Below are 20,430 nucleotides of genomic sequence, written 5' to 3' on the forward strand. Positions count from 1 at the left end.
CTGCGAGCAAAGATCCATGTGTATCTTATATTACCACTTTATTTCTACAGACAATTGTACTAGTTCAAATTTCAACAATTTACGAGTAGAGTTTGGTTTGGGACACTGATTGTAGTGTATTTCTACTGACAATGTCGACAGTTGGCTTTTCTTTTATTGTCATTAAAACATATTGAATATATACACATTTTTATGTAATTTTTTTGTAGATCGCATCGAAACAACGCGTTTTTATCGGCAATTAATTTGTTTTGTGTGTTTTATTGTTAAAAAGGTGATTATTTATTAAATATATAAACAAAATGAGTAAAAGAAATTATAAAAGATTAATTAAAAAACAAAAAATATTGTATAAAAACAGAAGTTTGCAATGTGAACAAGAAAATAGTGAAAGTGAATTTGTGTCAAACGGTGGAGATTTTATAAATGATTTCGTGGAAAATGGAATGGAAGATTTTGCAGTTCCGAAATTAATGTTGCGGGACAAACTTAAAAAGTGGTGCATGGAAACGAATCCTTCAAAGAAATGTTTGGAAAGTCTTTTATCAATATTAAAGGAAGAAGGTCTAGATGTTCCGCTCACTAGAGAGACTTTGGTGGGCAGAGCAAAAAATATGTTAACGAGAAATGTTGCCCCTGGAATTTATTGTCATATTGGCATAGAAACACAACTACGAAAAGTTGGTCACATTTTGGAAAAGTATGAGGAAGTCGAACTAGATATAAATATCGATGGAATTCCACTGTTCAAAAGCTCTCGTGTGCAATTGTGGCCAATCCTTTGCAGAATCGTTAATATTCAGGAGAAAACAAAACCGTTTGTTGTTGGATTATACTTGGGAAACACCAAGCCGGGTAGTGTGAATGTGTATTTGAAAGACTTCATTGATGAAGTGATTCTACTAAAAGGTCAGTTTATCATACAACAAAAACATTTAAAATTGAAGTTTCGTTGCTTAATATGTGACGCACCAGCAAAAGCTTTCGTTTGTGGAGTTCCTGGACATACATCAACACATGGCTGCACCAAGTGTACTCAAATTGCGAAGAAGGTAAACAATGTCTTGACTTATAGTAGCGAGAGTGGTTCCCTAATCTCCGATGAGGACTTTGCTGTGCGAAAGTATCCATGCCACCATTCCCAAATGTTCAAAGAAGAAAAAACTCCTCTCGAAGAAATTGGATTTGGTATGATAAATCAGACTCCTTTAGATAGCATGCATCTCATTGACCTCGGAGTCACCAAAAAAATGCTAACCAGAATAATGCATAATAAAACTGAAAAGAAAACCTCAAAACAAAATATTTCAAAAATATCTTCTGAATTGGTGAAATTTAAAAAATACATTCCAAGGGAATTCCCAAGAAAACCCAGGCCTTTAGATGATCTTTGTCATTGGAAAGCGACTGAATTTCACCAGTTCCTTGCTTATACAGGAATTATTGCTCTTTATAATAATGTACACGAAGATATTTATTATGAATTTTTAACTTTACATTGTGCTTATCGACTTCTTAACAATGCACGACATATGGATCAAAATATTGTTCAAGCTAATAATTTGCTTCAATTATTTGTCGAGAACTTCTCAACTGTATTTGGTTCGAACAGCATTTCTTTTAACGTTCATAATCTGCTTCATTTGGCTTCTTGCGCAGAAAAGTATGGTCCCCTTATTTCGTTTTCTGCATATGCATTTGAAAATAAACTGCAAACACTGAAAAAACATGTTCGAAAACCATCACATATCTTTCAACAAATTATTCAAAAGGAAAAAAATTGCATGATTGTCAACACTATTCAGGATGGGTTAAAATATGAAAAAGGTGTTATCGTTGGAGCTTTTGTAAATGATTGCTACATATCCTGCAAAGAACCAGATAATATTTGCGCGGTGAATTCATGCATTCCAATAAAAATTGATAATATAAAGAAAAAGGGCGAAATATATATTGAAGGCAGTCGAATTTTGGCATTAGAAAGTTTCTACGAAGAACCGGTGAATTCTTGTGAGATTGGTATTTTCAAAACGAATCTGACTCTAGGGGAAAAAGAGACATTTTGTATTAAAGACATTCAGTTCAAATTTGTATGCTTGCCAATTGATTCTGATTTTGTAATCGTGCCCATTTTACATTCCTGCTTTCCAGAGAAATATCAAGCACAAATTTTTACCTCCTAAGTACACAACTCCCGCACATAAACATGTCGAACGAAAATGCCAACCCTTCCAAAGGAAAAATGAAATATTTTGCTCCACAAGGTAATCTCCAAAGATTATCACTAAATTTTTAACAGTATAACAAAATTGAGTTCATATTTTTGATAGCTAATGCAAAATGTTCTTCCTGCCAAGAAAATGCCAGAAAACTAGACACGATTATTGATATTTTGGCGGAGCATAAAGTTTTACTGGATCGTGTTATTTCTCAGAACGCATTTGTGGACAATATTATGACAATTTTTCCAATTGAATCGGAAGAAAAACTTCGAGAATTTGATCGAATTCTCGCAACACAAGCAGATCTATATGTACGTATCTGCGTTTTGGGAATAACAAATTCATAACTAAAACAATTTTTACAATTGCAGACTCGACAAATGAAAAATCTCATTGCAGGTAACGCTGAACGTAATTTGCATAAAGTATTTGGAAGAAATATTATTATGGATTTTAATGTTGACGGAACTTTCGGGAAAAAAGGTCTACGAGATTTTGGTAATGTACTTGCCGCCATAATAGGTAAAACGTGTTTGTTTTTGTTTCAAATAAGTAATGCTAAAATATAGTTTATAAAACAGAAGTTATATCAACATTTAATAAATTACCTGACAAGACTTTACGAGCAGCGTTCCAACGCCAAAAGAAAAAGTATTTTAAGATCAACAAACGAAGCAGGCGCACCGAAGAAAAGGAACAAGATGAAAATGATGAAGAACCACAAATTTAACTGAATGTTTTTATGTTATACTATATAATTTTAAAATCCTAGTTCTAACACTATTCAGTTTTATTAAAAATAAGACAAGGTTTGGCCAGCCTTGAAAAAAGTGAGCTATATATGTAATCCATTTCTTAATTTATTACCTTGCCTAAAATTCGCAGACTGTTTTAGATTAATTAAATATATTGTGTGTAGATTGAACTGTGCTTTACTTTTGTTTTTGTTACTTAATAATAATAGTCAAATGACTATTTGGTTCGAATGCCTCCATATGATCTCGAAAGGACTAATGGTCTTCTAGTGTTTATTTGGTTCAAATGTCTACATATAGCTCAGGATACCCAATAAAATGCAGTGATTATTTGGTTCAAACGTCACCATATAAACTTAAAAGATCTAATCTTTTTCTAGTGATTATTTGGTTCAAATGTCTACATATAGCTCAGGATACCCAATAAAATGCAGTGATTATTTGGTTCAAACGTCACCATATAAACTTAAAAGATCTAATCTTTTTCTAGTGATTATTTGGTTCAAATGTCTACATATAGCTCAGGAAACCCAATATAATGTAGTGATTATTTGGTATACACGTCATCACATAATCTCAAAAGATATAATCTTTTTCTAGTGACTATTTGGTTCAAATGTCACCATATAGTCCCAAAAGAACTACTTAGTCAATATAGTCAAGGTCTACTGGTACTTCTCCTATGACAAGCCTATGTTAAATGTCCATAGGAAATTACATTGGTTGTGGTATACTTTTTCACTAGTACTAGCGACAATGTCACCAGTAAAACACTACAATTTTACTAAAGCTGCTCGCTGCAGGGTCACTAACAGCTAACGGCTGTGTTGGGCACCAGGACATTGTGCCATCATGGGTAATGGAAAAGCAGACGAAATCGCTAGAAGAGGATCTCAATCTACAGATCTAGCAATCGATGACTCAATCAAACCATCTGTCACCTTTTCCAGAATTTTGAGATGTTCTTTGACGAACGAGCCAATGAACTTTGGCACAGCGAACCTAGGTGCAATGTGTCAAAATCTATCTGATCGACTCTGTCAGCCAAAAGAACAAATTGACTGTTGAACCTGAGCAAAGCTGAAATTAGAGTAATGACAGGTGCTATTACTGATCATTGCAATATCAGGGCCTTTACCAGTAAGTGGGACCACGATGTAACTATTTACTGCAGACTCTGTGACGTCGACGAGGAGGAGACGGAGACAATTGAACATATCCTGTGTCGCTGTCCAGTTCTGACCTACAGTCGGCACATATTAGTGTGTTTCACTTCCCACCGTGCCTAAGCTTTTTTCAACTATGGAACCTACTTTAATCTACAACATTATCAGATACCTGAAGTGGTTGGGACAGTGCCACCTGAGCACGTAATATGTTTTTGTCCAAATTTCTACAACCATCGCTATTTATTATCTACTTCCTTTTTTACTTTTTTACTAGCCTTTTGTCTTTTCTATTCCTTTCTCCCTAACAGATCTCTCCATATCTCTTCTTGGATGATCACAATCGTCCGGACGGTCTCCGAGTGTTGCAGTCACATCCTCAAACCTAACCTAATGAGATATATCAGTCCTCATTTTGGGACATTTTCAAGTTTTTAGCCACATATCCGAAACTGAAAAACATTTTCGCAGACAATGTCGAATATAGGTCCATAATTTGACATTTTACAATGAAATAGCTCTCAGATTTTGAAAAGTTCGGCCTGACAGATATCCATCGTCGGATATGTTATTTGTTTGATAAAAAATATTGTGATGTACCGAATATAGATCTAATCGGTTACACTATTCATTACATATTTTTTTCGAGCCGGCGACTATTCTTCAACCAATTCTTCAAATGATTAACTTGTGTGAGAAAGGTACGAAAGAGTTAGAACCGATATAATCTATATTCAGACTTCAAATAGAAATGTTGGGATCAAAAAAGCTGTTGTCGAAGATTTTTGCATCTAGTGAAGGTGTTAATTTAAAGTACTGTATGCTGATCGACTTAGTGTGTTACCGCCATATATCTAAGAAACATCAAAAAAAAAATAAATAAATAAATCCGGGCAGAAGATTTTTTACCCTTTGTGTTCGAGATATCAAAAGAAGTGGATCGAAGGAAGTTATTTTCAAACTTGACCTACATATTTTAGTTCTACTTTTATTAATAGGGTACTGGCAAACCCAAATAGTAAAGAATAATATATTTTTTTTAATTTTATATATTTATATTATAATACGTTCGTTCGTTTACTCAATAATTTGTAAAAATAGGTTCGTTCGTTTACTCAATAATTTGTACGAATTTGTACAAATTATTACAAAATGTTGTTCGTTTACCCAAAAGTCCAGTAAAAGAGAGTGAATTGAGAGAGCAGATTTGACAGTTGCGTTACTGAGTATTTGCAAATTCTTACAAGGAAAATATACTCAGTAAGAATTTTCTTGTACCATCAGCTGATATTTAATCAGCTGTTTTGTTATGTTTTGTAAACAAACAACGAAATTGTTATCAAGCAAATTGATTCTTTTGTGAATTTTATTTTGATTTTGTATCATTAAACAGAAAAATGGATGAAGAAAACGCATGTATTTATAAAAAAATCTAAAATGTTCCCTTGTTATCAATTTTTCTAATAAAAATGCTGTTTTTTAGTTTGCGCCAATTTGTTTGTTGTTTTAATCAGCTGTGTCGAAACAATCTTTTTACTGGATGTTGTTCGTTTACTTTTTGCAGTTTTCTCTCTTGAAAAGGAAAAATTCGTATTTACTCTCTGCAAATTCTTACTGAGTAAATATTACTGGGAAAGTAAACGAACGAACCTAATGTGTACAAATTATTACAAAATGTTGTTCGTTTACCCAAATTCCAGTAAAAGAGAGTGAATTGAGAGAGCAGATTTGACCGTTGTGTTACTGAGTATTTGGAAATTCGTACAAGGAAAAATTTACTCAGTAAGAATTTTCTTGTACCATCAGCTGATATTTAATCAGCTGTTTTGTTATTTTTTGTAAATAAAAAAATTGTTCTCAAGCTAATTAATTGTTTTGTAATTTTTTTATTTTGTATCATTAGTAACCCCAAAAAAAAATGTATTTAAATGTATTTAAATATTTAATCAGCTGTTTTGTTATGTTTTGTAAATAAAAAAATTGTTCTCAAGCTAATTAATTGTTTTGTAATTTTTTTATTTTGTATCATTAGTAACCCCAAAAAAAATGTATTTAAATGTATTTAAATATTTAATCAGCTGTTTTGTTATGTTTTGTAAATAAAAAAATTGTTCTCAAGCTAATTAATTGTTTTGTAATTTTTTTATTTTGTATCATTAGTAAACCCAAAAAAATGTAAATTACGGATTATTAAGAATTTTTGCGGTTTTTTGGAAAAGTCACACATATATTTTTTAAACATCAGCTGCTTCTCAAGTTTGCTGTCAAAATCCATTAACGTGAATTGACTTCCATTATGTAAACGTAAACAACGTCTACATTTTTGACATTAGACTTGAGAAAAAACAGCTCATTTTAGCTTTATTAAAATTTATTAAAAGATCTTGTTTTAAAACTATATTTGAATATATTTTTTTAATCATTTTTGTCGATTTTTTGCCCTTTTTATTTTAATTTGGTTTGTATGAATAATTAAAAATTCGCTTAACTTCACCATTATTTATTGAGGAGTATTCTTGCAGTTTTTGAAACCGTCACGTATATATTTTAAAACAAGGACTGTTTAAAAGGCCATTCAGGTAGACCAGCTGCTTCTCAAGTTTGATGTCAAATTCAATTTCAATTCAATTTATTTCATAAACGAGAATCTAGCCCAAAGGGCCTAGAGCAATTCAAAAAACAACAAAATATAGACTACTCCAAAAGTCCAAAAGCCAAAATAAATTGACTTCCATTATAAAATCGGAAATAACGACTAAATTTTTGTCATTAGACTTCAGAAAAAGAAAAAACTGACTTTCTTTTGCTGGGTAATTTTTTAAAAAATACATTTTTATTTTTTGTCGACTTTTTGCCCTTTTTCAATTTGGCACAGTTTAAACACACCAATATTTAACAATTCGTATTTGGATTTGAAATCCGCATTCATTTAAATCGATCAACAATTCGACAATCCCAAAATCGATTTTCATCTTTCATGTGTTATCGTTTCATTTTTTTACTATTTAAAACCGATAATTTGTTTTGGCCAAAAGTCGATGTAAATACCCCTGCTTCGTCAGATGCTGAAAATTCACAAACAAAATTTGTCGGTCTGAACTTAATATTAAAAAATAAGAAAGGTTTACCAACTCCTCCGTCGAAATGCGGGACTACGATGACTACATCAAATGTGGAGAAATCCTCTTATCACCTTCCATCGATGACAAAGAACAATTTATTTTGAAATGTGGTGATTGTGATAAATATTATTGTGATTTGCAGCGATTCATTCCGCATTGGCAACGACATTATAATGATAGCCAGGAATCGGATATGGAACTGGAGGAGGAGCTACTTGAAAATGAATGTGATAATATCATTGAGAATGAACCGAAGAGGAAATGTGTTAAAGTGGAAATTAAAAAGGAAGAAAAAGAAGATGATGATCAGGTAAAAATATCAGTTATAATACCTTGTGCAAACCATGTGTAAGCATTTGTTTGTTTTGGGGAGTGTATATTAGGGGGGAAAGAGGGGGGTTTTTATATATACAAAATATGTTATTTTCAAACTTATCTAAATTCGATTAATAAAAATTCGGAAAACCCTTCGGTCGGGGTATTTAGTTCTCCCCAGAAAAATAATGTTGTAATCAGAATCAAAAGGCCTATCTGTAGGAAAATTAAAAAAAAAATAATAATCTTATAGATAATAAAAAGAGGGGAAGTTTTGTTTCTAAAGATTAGTTTTTTAAATAAAATCGTTTTCATTAACTTCCACCGGAGGGAGATTCATTACTACCTCCTACGGTGGATGCCAAAATTGTTTGAATATCATTTGATAGTTTTTATTGGAATACATTTTTTATCCCCAAAGGTATCTGATGCGGAACAAAAAGAACAGTATATTATTGAATATAATGATGATTCGGATAATGACGATGAAAAACCGCAAATCTACGATGATGGTGACGATGATCCACACGAAAATAGTTATGATAGTATGAGAGAAGATGAAGAAAATAGTATGAGAGAAGAAGCCCTTCAAACCGAAGACGATGAAGAACAACAGGATTTTGAATATAAACCACAAGAGGAAAACAAAAATAAGGTAATTGAAAAATAATCTAGTTTATACTTTTACTCATTTTAATAATCCCCTTTTTTTCAGAAAACCCCCAAATCCAAAACAAAACAAAGACAAACTAAAAGACATCAATTTATAAGAGATTTTTTCAATTCCAAAACGAATGTTCTAACATTCATCGATTTATATAAAAATCGTAAAGATCTATGGGAACTGGGTGCCGGCAAACAGCTAACGAAACAACAACGAATATCATATCTCGAAGAACTTGCCAAAGAATTAGAGGAAAAAATCCATATAAAATTGGATTTGGATCAAATACGTGATATCATTACGTATTTACGTTCAAAATATCGTATGGCAGCCATGTATGCCAGTGATGTCAACGCAGTACATAATAAAGCAAAACCCGAATGGTTTGCCGAACATTTAAGCTTTTTACGTTCAACGAGTTTTAGTGCCACACTCAATGAATTGGGTCCGCATAATTTGAAAAAGGGCCAAGTTATACAACTTCTTAGAATATATGAACAACTTCCGTTTTTGTGGAATACAAATTTAGTGGAATATGTATGCAACAATAAACGTGACGAGGCCCTGCAGCAAATGCAAAGTGCCATACAAAACAAAATGAAATTGCAAGTGGAAATAAACGACATCAAAAGATATATAAATGACCTGAACATGTTTTGTGGCAAAGAAAAACGTTTGCTGCTGAAAAACGTCGACACGCGAAATATGTCCGTGTACTATGATCATATGCACTACATGCGTGATCATGTTCCACCTTTTGAATGTCCAACATGTCATAAACGGATTTTACATCCGATCAAATTTAAAATACATCTCAATGGGCATGATGGTGACGAATCTATTGAATGTAAAATGTGTGGCAAAGCCTATAGCAATTTTGAACCTTATATACAACATTGTAGACGACATATGGATGATTTGCCCGAAGAATGCGCGGAATGTGGTAAACGATTTATACGCGAAGCTGATTTGAAATTACATATGCGCACCCACACTGGGGTCAAACCGTATTGTTGTGAAATTTGTGGTACATCTTTCCGTCACAGTAATGCCTTGTTGTTGCACACCATGCGTCATAAGAAATCATATCGCTACAGTTGTTCCGAATGTCCACGGAAATTCTATTCGAAACATGATTTGGACAATCACATGGATATACATGGAGAAGAACGCAATCGTGAATGTAAAATATGTGGTAAACGATTTAAGACAAAGAGTACATTACAGTGTCATATATTGACACATGAAACGGAGTTAAAGCATCCCTGTGAACTTTGTGGTAAATTGTTTAAAAATCGTTTGGGTATATATCATCATATGAAAACACATCGTCGCAAGGAACCGCAAACGAATTAATGGGGGAGATTTTTGTCTTTGTTTTATAAAATTTTGTAATAAAAATTATATGTTTTTGTTGTGTCTTGTCCAAACAAGCTAAATGAAATAAGTTTACGTGTATTTCGAAGAGCCTTGTGAAAAAAAATCCTCTTCATATACAGATACAAAATATAATTCTACAAAAAAAAAGCTTTATTCGACTGAATCAATATTTTCTAAAGACCAATCAAGTACCATTTAAAATCTGCCCCAAGATCTATTAAAAAAAGCAAGCTAAAGTCAGATGTTTTTTTTTCTCAAGTCTAATGTCATAAATTTGGACTTTGTCAAGATCTACTAATAATTTTATCCAGCAAGCGGAAGTCAGATGCAAAATCTATTAATAACGTCACTCGGCAAGGGAGAATCAGCTGTTTTTTCCCAAGTCTAACGTCCACTGCCATGCTGGTGTCAAATATTATTACTTCCTTTACGTTCATAATGAAAGTCTATTCACAATAATGGATTTTGACAACAAACTTGAGAATCAGCTTCTATCCAGCTGGTCTCCCTGGTTACCTTATTAATAGGCCTTGATTTGGACCAAGATCTATTAATAAGCCAACCCAGCTTGCCAACTGAGCTGTTTTTCTCAAGTCTAATGTCAAAAAATTTGGCTTCTGTTTACGTTTTCATAATAGAAATTCAGAATAATGGATTTTGACAGCAGACTTAAGAGACAGCTGATATCCAGTAGATCTCCCTGGGAAACCTTATTTATAGGCCTTGATTTGGACTTTTTTTACATTTTCATAACGGAAGTCAATTCACAGCAATGGATGGATTTTAATGGTGGTCTCCCTGGATACTTTATTAATTAACTTTGCCAAAGGCAAATCCATGGCCAATAAATGTAAACATTTTTTTGAAAGGCTAGGCCTTGCTCTTACCTACAATGTGGATAACAACTGTAGTGTTTTCCAAGCTGAATTTTTCGCGATTTGGAAGACAGCAGAATTGATTAAAAGTCTGAATGTAGAGATCGTTAAACCGGTGACTATCTTTGTGGATAGTCAGGCGGATTAATGAGTTTACACTTTCCACCGTGTCAACAATGCAACCTGCTTTTATCTACAGCATCATCAGGAACCTAAAGTGGTCTGGAAAGTGCAACCTTAGCATGTAATATGTTTTCTGTCCAAAATTTCTACAATCATCGACACTATTTAGTATCTATCTCCTCTTATTTCCTTCTCGATCTCGATCCCCTTTCCCCCCTACAGATCTGACCATATCTTTCTTGGATGATCACAGTGGACCAGACGGTCTCCGAGACCTGCTGTCACAGTTAGTGACTGCACATCCCAAACCTAAATTCCCTGATATTTGAGCAATTATTACCACCCAGTGTTCATAATTTCTACTAGATAAGACTTGATCCAGAACCTGCAAGAATCTATTATTCGTTATCTATGTCTACTTCTAAAAATATATACGTTTATTAAGTTTTTGAATACATTTATGGATTTGGATATATCTCTCAGTTTTACATGGAGATTTAATTCATATATTGGACTGTTCCCGTACTGCATGAATCTACTAGATTTACAATACAATAGACTTGCAACGATTCATTCCGCATTGGCAGCGGCATTACAGTGATAGCCAGGAATCGGATGTGGATGAAGATGGACTCGATGCAACAATTAAACAGGAAGTTGTCAAGAAAGAGCAGCCTGTAAAAAAGGAAATTAAAAAAGAAAAGGAAATCGTGGAGTACATCGATGAAGATCAGGTATTACAAGACCTCGTGCAAACAATGTCTAAGTGCTTGTTTGTATATAGGGTGTGTTGGTGGTGGGTGATGAGATCTTTCTCCGTAGTAAACATTTTCAACATTAACACATCAAAAGATGATAAAGTAGTATTCAGTGTCCAATTTCAAGCCAATTTTATTTGAATAATTTTAGAATTATTCAGTTCATTTATTATTTCAATATTAATACAGTGGCGTAATTTGTTTCCCTTTTAATGCTTACAAAGCAGTCCCATATGCAAGTTTTAAGCCCCAGCTTAAAGTATGCAGCCCGTTAATGAATTTATTTCAAAATTGTACATAATTGCCCATTAAGAACTCGAATTAAATTGTGAATTTTTTTAATCTATTTTATAGGCATCCTTGAATTTCGGAGAACATTATATTATTGAATGTGATAATGATTTCGGACTTGAAGAGGAAAATGCTGCATACAATCAAACAGAGATCTATTTAGAGGATACAAAAGAGATTGAAGAGGAAATTGAGGCTGAATTTCAAAAACCTGAAAACGAATATGATGAGTTAGCTGAAAATAATGAAATTCCAGAAGATGAAGATGACGATTATCAGATTGATAATGATGATGATGAGCATAGCAATTATAGTAATATTGAGGATACATTACAAATCGACGACGATAGTCAACAGGATTCAAATGAATCGGGCAACAAAAATAAGGTAATTTGATAATTGTGCACATTTTCGTAAAAATACTTAAAAAAATTATATTTTTGTAGAAAAATAAATTCAAAGTCAAATATAACACCTCCAGAGGCTATAAATTCGTACGTGATTTTTTCACCTCCAAACCAAATGTCAGAGCATTTATCGAGGTATTCAAAAATAAGAAAAATCTCTGGGAAATTGGAATGTACACACAACTTTCCAAACAACAAAGAATTGATTACCTAGAAGAAATATCCACAGAACTTCACAGTAAAATTAAAGTAAAATTAACTTTGGATCAAATACGTGATATTATTACATATTTACGTGCAAAACATAGAATTGCAGGCCTGTATGCCAGTACGGGCAATAAGACTCCGCCAGAATGGTTTGTCGAATATTTAAGCTTTTTGCCATCGTCCACTGTTAATGCCAGCATCAATGAACTGGGTACACACACTCTAAAGAAATCACAAATTCTACAAATGCTCGAAATCTACAAACAATTTCCTTACTTATGGGATAGCGATTTAGTGGAGTATGTGTGCAACAACAAACGTGATGAGGCCCTACAACAAATGCAACAAGTCATACAGACTAAACTGAATCTGCAAACGGATATAATTGAATTGAAGCGATATATTAACGACATCAACATGTTTTATGGCAAACAGAAGCGTTTGGAAATGAAAAATGCCGATCCCGAACAAATATCCGAATATTATGATTGCATGGATTATCTGCGTGATCATGTGCCCCCATTTGAATGTCCAACGTGTAATAAAAGAATTGTACATGCGTTAAGATTTAGAATGCATCTTAACGGTCATCAAGGCCAAGACGAAACTATACCATGTAAGATATGTGGCAAACCCTATGGCAGTGTGGAACCTTATATGCAGCATTGTCGCAGACATATGGACGATTTACCTGTCGAATGTAAGGAATGTGGTAAACGTTTCATACGAGATGCTGATTTGCGTTTACATATGCGCATCCATACCGGTGTTAAACCATATTGTTGTGAAATTTGTGGTGCATCATTTCGTCACAGCAATGCCCTGCTGCTGCACACCAGACGTCACAAAAAGTTATATTGTCACAGTTGTACCATATGCCCAAGGCAATTCTATTCGAAGGATGAGCTGAATAACCATATGGATATACATAAGGGGGAACGTAATCGTATATGTAAAATATGCGGTAAGGGATATAAGACAAAGAGTACACTGAAGGCCCATATACTGACGCATGAAACAGAGCTTAAACATCCATGTGAACTTTGTGGTAAAATGTTTAAAAATCGTTTGGGTGTATATCATCATATGAAGACACATCGCCGCAAGGAACCACAATTAAATTAATCGTTTCCACGACAGAGGGGTCTACGATCCGAAACGACCCGAGTCTTACTCGGCCAACGTCTGTCACCTCAGCCCATTGTGTAAAAGCAATAGGGGTGCTACGACAACAACAACAATTAAATTAATGTGTATTTTTTGTTCTCTATAAAATAACTTTGCTGAAGAGAAAAAAATAAAAAAGCGTTCAAGCTATTTAAATATAATATTTATTGTTTTTTTTTTCTGTATAGGAACAATATTTTGAAATATTTGTACAAGTTATTGAGTCAACGAACGAACCTAATGATTTCTTTCCACATATTTGTCGAACTCTCTTTTCGAGAGAAAGGAGATATCAAGATCTATTAATAAGGTGGCATATTGCCACACAAATCCTTCACAACACAAATCCTGACAGAACCAAGATATATTAAACAGGTCGTGAAAGAAGGGAATATTATCGGCAATTTTGATTTAAACTTCGTAATGTCAAAATTCATACGGTAATGTCAAAATTGAAAGCATTTTGACAGCTTGGATGAAATCATCTGGCCTTAGCGGACGACCATATCATTTGACCCAATGTCTATGCATTAAGTCATCCTGTAGGGGAAGCTGATATCTACATTCTTTGTCAAAATATATTGAATTCGAAAAAATAACCATAAACTCCGTTCCAGAACCTGCAGGAATCTACAAATTTTACAAGTTTTTATAGCAATGCCTGTCGATTTTCGATATGCTGGGGATTTTTGGGACAGTTTTCCAACAGAATTGGCCATAATTTGATAATTCGGGTTCTCTTTAGGTAGCAAATCTATATACCAAAAATTATCAATATTGATCAACTTTTTAAGGTAGCCCCATACAATGGTACCTGCGGAATTTCTATACTCTGGGAAGCTTGGGTACATTTTCCAACCAAATTGCCTAAAAGTTGGTATTTTGGTACCAAATCTTCCCACCAAAAATTATTAAAATTGGCTACATTTTCCGTACAGTTCCCATGTAAAGGTACCTCCGGAATCGGAATTTTGTGGAGTTTAGGAAAGTTTTTTTTCAAAAGATCCAGACTTCTTAAATTTTCTGTCACAATATATTATTGTGAATTGACTGCCATGATGAAAACGTAAAAAAAGTATATATTTTTGACATTAGACTTGACAAAAAAATACAGCTGATTTTCGCTTGCTGGGTGACCTTATTAATAGATCTTGTCATCCCGTAACAATTTGTACAAATTATGGATTAAACGAACATACCTTATGTAAAACAATTCACAATACTGCAGGGCTTAACTCTAGTTTAGTAAAAACGATCAGATTTTTCTGAAATTTTTTCCAGAGGTAGGTATTTTTACCCTAATTATGGGGATATCTTTTTTTCTTGGGGGACGTACCCGGTTACCCGGTTATTTGACCCGGAAGTTCGGGTACGGGTACCCGGTTATATCCGGTTCTACGGATCCGGTTAATATAATATGGGTATCATTTTAAAGGTTATAAAAATACCTTTCCATTGAGTGGTAATATGATGGGGTTATCTCAAACCATTTTGGAGATATAGTCAAAAAACTGGGTTTTGGTCCCCGATTTTTTTGAAAAACTCCCTAAAAGTCGAACTTGGGCCCATTATAGTACCTCTCTAACCCAAACTCAAATGATAGACCACAATTTGCCCTTTCCAAAATGGTGCGATATGTGGCTGTATCTGTTGTGGATCAAAAGATATGGGCCTTAGAACCCTACAAAAACAAGAAAATTCTGTCGCGTAGCCGGTGTTGGTATCTGTCCATAGGAGAAAGTCTTAAATCCCGGCCGAAGGCCGGCTACACAAAAAATATTCTATTTAGAAGGATTTTCTGCCGCGTTAGCCGGTGTTGGCATCTGTCCATAGGAGAAAGTCTTAAATCCCCGGCCGAAGGCCGGTCACCCAAAAAAATATTCCATTTAACAAGAGATTCTGTCGCGTAGCCGGTGTAGGAAGCTGTCCATAGGAGAAAGTGGTAAATACCCGGCCGAAGGCCGGCTACACAAAAAATATTCTATTTAGAAGGATTTTCTGCCGCGTTAGCCGGTGTTGGCATCTGTCCATAGGAGAAAGTCTTAAATCCCCGGCCGAAGGCCGGTCACCCAAAAAAATATTCCATTTAACAAGAGATTCTGTCGCGTAGCCGGTGTAGGAAGCTGTCCATAGGAGAAAGTGGTAAATACCCGGCCGAAGGCCCGCTACACAAAAAAATATTCTATTTAGAAGGATTTTTTGCCGCGTTAGCCGGTGTTGGCATCTGTCCATAGGAGAAAGTCTAAAATCCCCGGCCGAAGGCCGGTCACCCAAAAAAGTATTCCATTTAACAAGAGATTCTGTTGCGTAGCCGGTGTTGGTATCTGTCCATAGGAGAAAGTGGTAAATACCCGGCCGAAGGCCGGCTACACAAAAAAATATTCTATTTAGAAGGATTTTTTGCCGCGTTAGCCGGTGTTGGCATCTGTCCATAGGAGAAAGTCTTAAATCCCCGGCCGAAGGCCGGTCACCCAAAAAAATATTCCATTTAACAAGAGATTCTGTCGCGTAGCCGGTGTAGGAAGTTGTCCATAGGAGAAAGTGGTAAATACCCGGCCGAAGGCCGGCTACACAAGAAAATATTTTATTTAGAAGGAGTTTCTGCCGCGTTAGCCGGTGTTGGCATCTGTCCATAGGAGAAAGTCTTAAATCCCCGGCCGAAGGCCGGTCACCCAAAAAACACCATGCTATTTAAAAGGAGATTCTGTCATGTAGAAAGATTTTCCTTGTTTTATAGGGTTCTAAGGCCCATATCTTTTGATCCACAACAGATACAGCCACATATCGCACCATTTTGGAAAGGGCAAATTGTGGTCTATCATTTGGGTCCTGTTTGGAGAGGGACTATAATGGACCCAAGTTCGACTTTTAGGGAGTTTTTCAAAAAAATCGGGGACCAAAACCCAGTTTTTTGACTATATCCCCAAAATGGTTTGAGATAACCCCATCATATTACCACTCAATGGAAAGGTATTTTTATAACCTTTAAAATGATACCCATATTATATTAAACGGATCCGTAGAACCGGATATAACCGGGTACCCGTACCCGAACTTCCGGGTCAAATAACCGGGTAACCGGGTACGTCCCCCAAGAAAAAAAGATATCCCCATAATTAGGGTAAAAATACCTACCTCTGGAAAAAATTTCAGAAAAATTTGATCGTTTTTACTAAACTAGAGTTGTTCCAAACTCTTGCAATAAACTAAAGGCGGTGTCCCAAAAACATGGGTGATTATAGCAATTTCATAAAATGTGGAGAGGTGCTATTAGCACCATCGTTGGAAAACAAAACTCAATATATCTTAAAATGTCTGGATTGTGATGAATATATAAAGGGATTAAAGAAACTTATAACCCATTGGAGAAATACTCATTTATCCAGCGGCGTTAAGGAATTATATTATATAGTGGAGGAAGAAGGTCCATCAACTCAACGTTATAGAGTAGAAGCTGACGAACCGATTGTTAAAAATGAGCCAGTGGACTATGGTATGGATAAGGATGATATGTTAATGGTGGACAATGTAAATCCGCCAGAAGATACAGGTCTGAACGAGGAAGTTATTGTTAAACACGAATCATTAATGCCGAATATCCATAGAAGTGATATGTACATGCAGGATGGTCTTGTGGAGGAACCAGTTGCGAGCAAGGAATCTGTAGCCTACGCTAATGATTATCAGGTATTAAAGTTTGTAATGTTACAAGGACAGTTTCAGTTCTTAAATTTTTAGCTTTATTTTTTTAAAAGGATCCCTTAGAATATATAACATGTGATATGAAAGCGGAATATATTGATGATGATGACAATGTCGCATTACAAGAAGATAACGATAACTCGGATCTAATGTTACAATGCGAAACACTTAGTGTAGAAGAAAATTTAACGCAAGAAGAAGAAGACGAGGAAGAGGCGGAGGAGGAGGTAAGCTATGCAAAAACTTAACAAAATTATACTTTGAAGATAAACCCCGTTTTCACATTTTCAGGTTACCGACATTGAAGAAGGCCCATATGCTAAATTCGTAGAAGATTTTATGAATAACAAACCAAATGCTTTGGCTTTTATAAAGGCTTTCAAATTTCAACCACAAATATGGAATCCCGAACTAATCGATAGTATTAACGACAACGATAGGTCAAAATATTTACAACAAATTTCATCTGAGGTTAAAAGGGAAACATCTACGATACTATCTATAGAACAGACAAAAGCCATAGTGGCATATTTATGTTTACAATATAAACTAGCCACAAATACCATTATAAAACCCGACTGGTTCTATGACCATTTACGTTTCATGCCATTGCCAAGTAAATATATGTCCATAACCGAAATTGGTAAACACAAATTAAATCCTCAACAAATAATACAGATTCTACAGACATATGAGACACTGCCATGTCTCTGGAACAGCGATTTAAATGAATATTGTTGCCACAATAAACGTTTGGAGGCTTTGGAAAATATGCAACAATTCTTAGAGTGTGAAATGTTTATAAAACTTGGGAAAAATGAATTGAAATACTATCTCAGCAATGTCCACATGCATTGCACGAAACAAAAACGCTTGCAAAAACTAGATTCCCATCAAACACCTCAGTCGGAATATTTCCAGTATATGCAATATCTTCTTGATTATGTGGCACCGTACGAGTGTCCAGAGTGCGATAAAGTAGTGTGGAATCCATTGGCGTTAAAAGCTCATAAATCCAGTCATGATGGCAGCACACCATTTTTATGCTCCACATGCAATCAAGGTTTCACAAAGGTGAATCCTTATGTTGATCATGTTCGTCGGCATATGAATGATTTCAATTCTGTGTGCAAACAGTGCGGTAAACGTTTTTTGAATAATCACAATTTACGGCTACACATGCGCATCCACAGCAGTGTCAAACCATATGTATGCGGCATTTGTGGAGCTGCATTTTGCCGCCACAGTGCCTTTCGGGTTCATAAAATGAAACATGAGCAAAACTATCGTCATATATGTCCGATTTGTTCGAAGGGATTTTATGAAAAGCATGGTCTCGTTTACCATTTGAATACGCACAAGGAAACGAAAGATTTCGCCTGTACAATGTGCGATAAGGCGTATCGAAATAAAAGCACACTGAAACAACATATGATTACACACAAAGAGGGTCAGGAGTTTACCTGCCCAGTTTGTGGAAAAGAATATAAAAATAAATTGAATATATACAGGCATATGAAAAAACATAGGGAGGAAATGGCGGGAAAATTGACGCAAAGTAAGAGAGTAGAGAAATCATAAAAAAACCGGCACTTCGCCGAACACCCAAGAAAGAAGAAGAATGTATATAGATACATAATTAATAGTATATATTGGATAATAATTTTTCTCAAATATAACATTCTAATTTAATCTAGTATGTAATATAAATATTTATGTATGATAGACAAATACAAATTTTGTTAAATTATAAAATACTTAAATTAATATAAAACATTGCAAGGTAATGGTCTGATTTTAGTCTTGTTATTTATGGTACGACTTTTTTATTGTTATTATTTATTTATTATATTGCGAAATTGACAAAGCATTACCCAATGCACTCATTGTGTTAAATATAAATTTAAAGAATAGTTCCTACACTTTCAGGGCAGTAGGTTGGTACGGCTGTCATTCACATCCGTTCACTCAGAGACATTTGTCCAATGTGCTCATCCTTGATACCCCAAAAGAAAGGAGTGGAAAAGAGTGTAGAAAATTGGTCATTTTACCCTTTTCAAAATTTTAACAAAGCTTAGGATCTTTTTGGTGTCTTTTCCGGAGAAAAGTGCTAGTTTCGATTGGCCCAAACATTCTATATCCTCCACCATGAAGTTGACATTAAAAATATCTAAAATTAATGGGGATTCCAGAAAAACTAATTGTATTATAGGACCTTGGTAGTGGCTTCTTTTTTTAAATATAAATATACGCAACAGGTTGTTGTTTTTATTTGACATTTTTCCAAAACTAAAAACGTGAAAAATTAATGAAAGTTTATGATTTCTTTTATGGTACAATAATACAAGGCAGAAAAACTTGGGGTGAATAAAAAAAGTATTTAATTAAATTTGAATAAATTTCAATTTATTTGACATAGTATTCAAAGTAATATACAAAATATATTTTCATTTGACAGTCCAGGCCAAGATCTATTTATAAGTTACCGCTTGCTGGGTGTCAAAGTCAGCTGTTTTTTCTCAAATCTAATGTCAAAAGTTTGGACCAAGATCTATTAAAAAAGTCACCCAGGTAGCAATCGAAATCGCAAAACAGCTGTATTCTGTTTGTCTGTCAAATCTATAGTCAAAATTTTTGACTTTGTTTAGGTGTTCATAATGAAGTGGCAGCTGATAACCAGCTGGTCTCTCTGGATGACCTTATTATTAGACCATGGTACAGACCATGATGCAATAATAAGGTGATGTATAAAAATAAAAACATTTTTTTGTCTCGATTATCTGTCAAAATTTTCCTTATAATATTTCAAAAAGTTGGCTGCATTGCACATCGAATTCAAGTAAAATTGACCACTTTGACAGTTAATCAAGACATCAGCTGCTCTAAATGGACTACCTATTCATTGTGCAATGGTAAAGACATGGCATAATTGTACAAGGTAGTCTCATGCAGTCATATGTTTCAATTTTTTTTTATAATTTTGCCTTTGACAGTATTCAGCTTTCAAAATTTAAATGAAAATATTGATATTGATAGATGAGTTCCAAATTAATAAGGGTTGCCATGATCAAATTTTCAAATGAGACTACATTCTGCCATGTGTAAAAACTTATCAAAATATAATATTTTGATACAAAAAAGTCATAACCCTAACGTTCAGTCTGGGTACCATGCAATAAAATGTAAACAAAGCACACTTAACATACCCCTCAAAATATATTAAGAAAATAAACAAATGTATTAAAATAAATTTAAATTAAGAAGCTGCTGCCTAAA

General features: G+C 34.3%; 1 protein-coding gene across 5 annotated transcripts; it reads left to right on the forward strand.

Annotated features, from left to right (window-relative positions):
- On the forward strand, window positions 1-3,069 carry LOC133321183 (uncharacterized). Of its 5 annotated transcripts, XM_061530270.1 has the most exons (5): window positions 1-274; window positions 2,152-2,264; window positions 2,331-2,533; window positions 2,594-2,744; window positions 2,804-3,069. In XM_061530270.1, exons 2-5 carry the CDS (start codon window positions 2,207-2,209, stop codon window positions 2,950-2,952), a joined length of 561 nt encoding a protein of 186 aa, XP_061386254.1. In that variant the 5' UTR covers window positions 1-274; window positions 2,152-2,206; the 3' UTR covers window positions 2,953-3,069. The 5 variants fall into 5 exon arrangements, 2 of the variants coding, with proteins under 2 accessions (XP_061386254.1, XP_061386253.1); XM_061530269.1 differs by having other exon boundaries at window positions 1-2,264; XR_009754005.1 differs by having other exon boundaries at window positions 1-2,744.
- The last annotated feature ends 17,361 nt before the right edge of the window (window positions 3,070-20,430 follow it).

The sequence above is a fragment of the Musca vetustissima genome, unplaced genomic scaffold (genome assembly GCF_032173495.1).
Source record: "Musca vetustissima isolate MV318-11 ecotype Yass unplaced genomic scaffold, APGP_CSIRO_Mvet_v1 utg5396, whole genome shotgun sequence".
NCBI lineage: Eukaryota > Metazoa > Arthropoda > Insecta > Diptera > Muscidae > Musca > Musca vetustissima.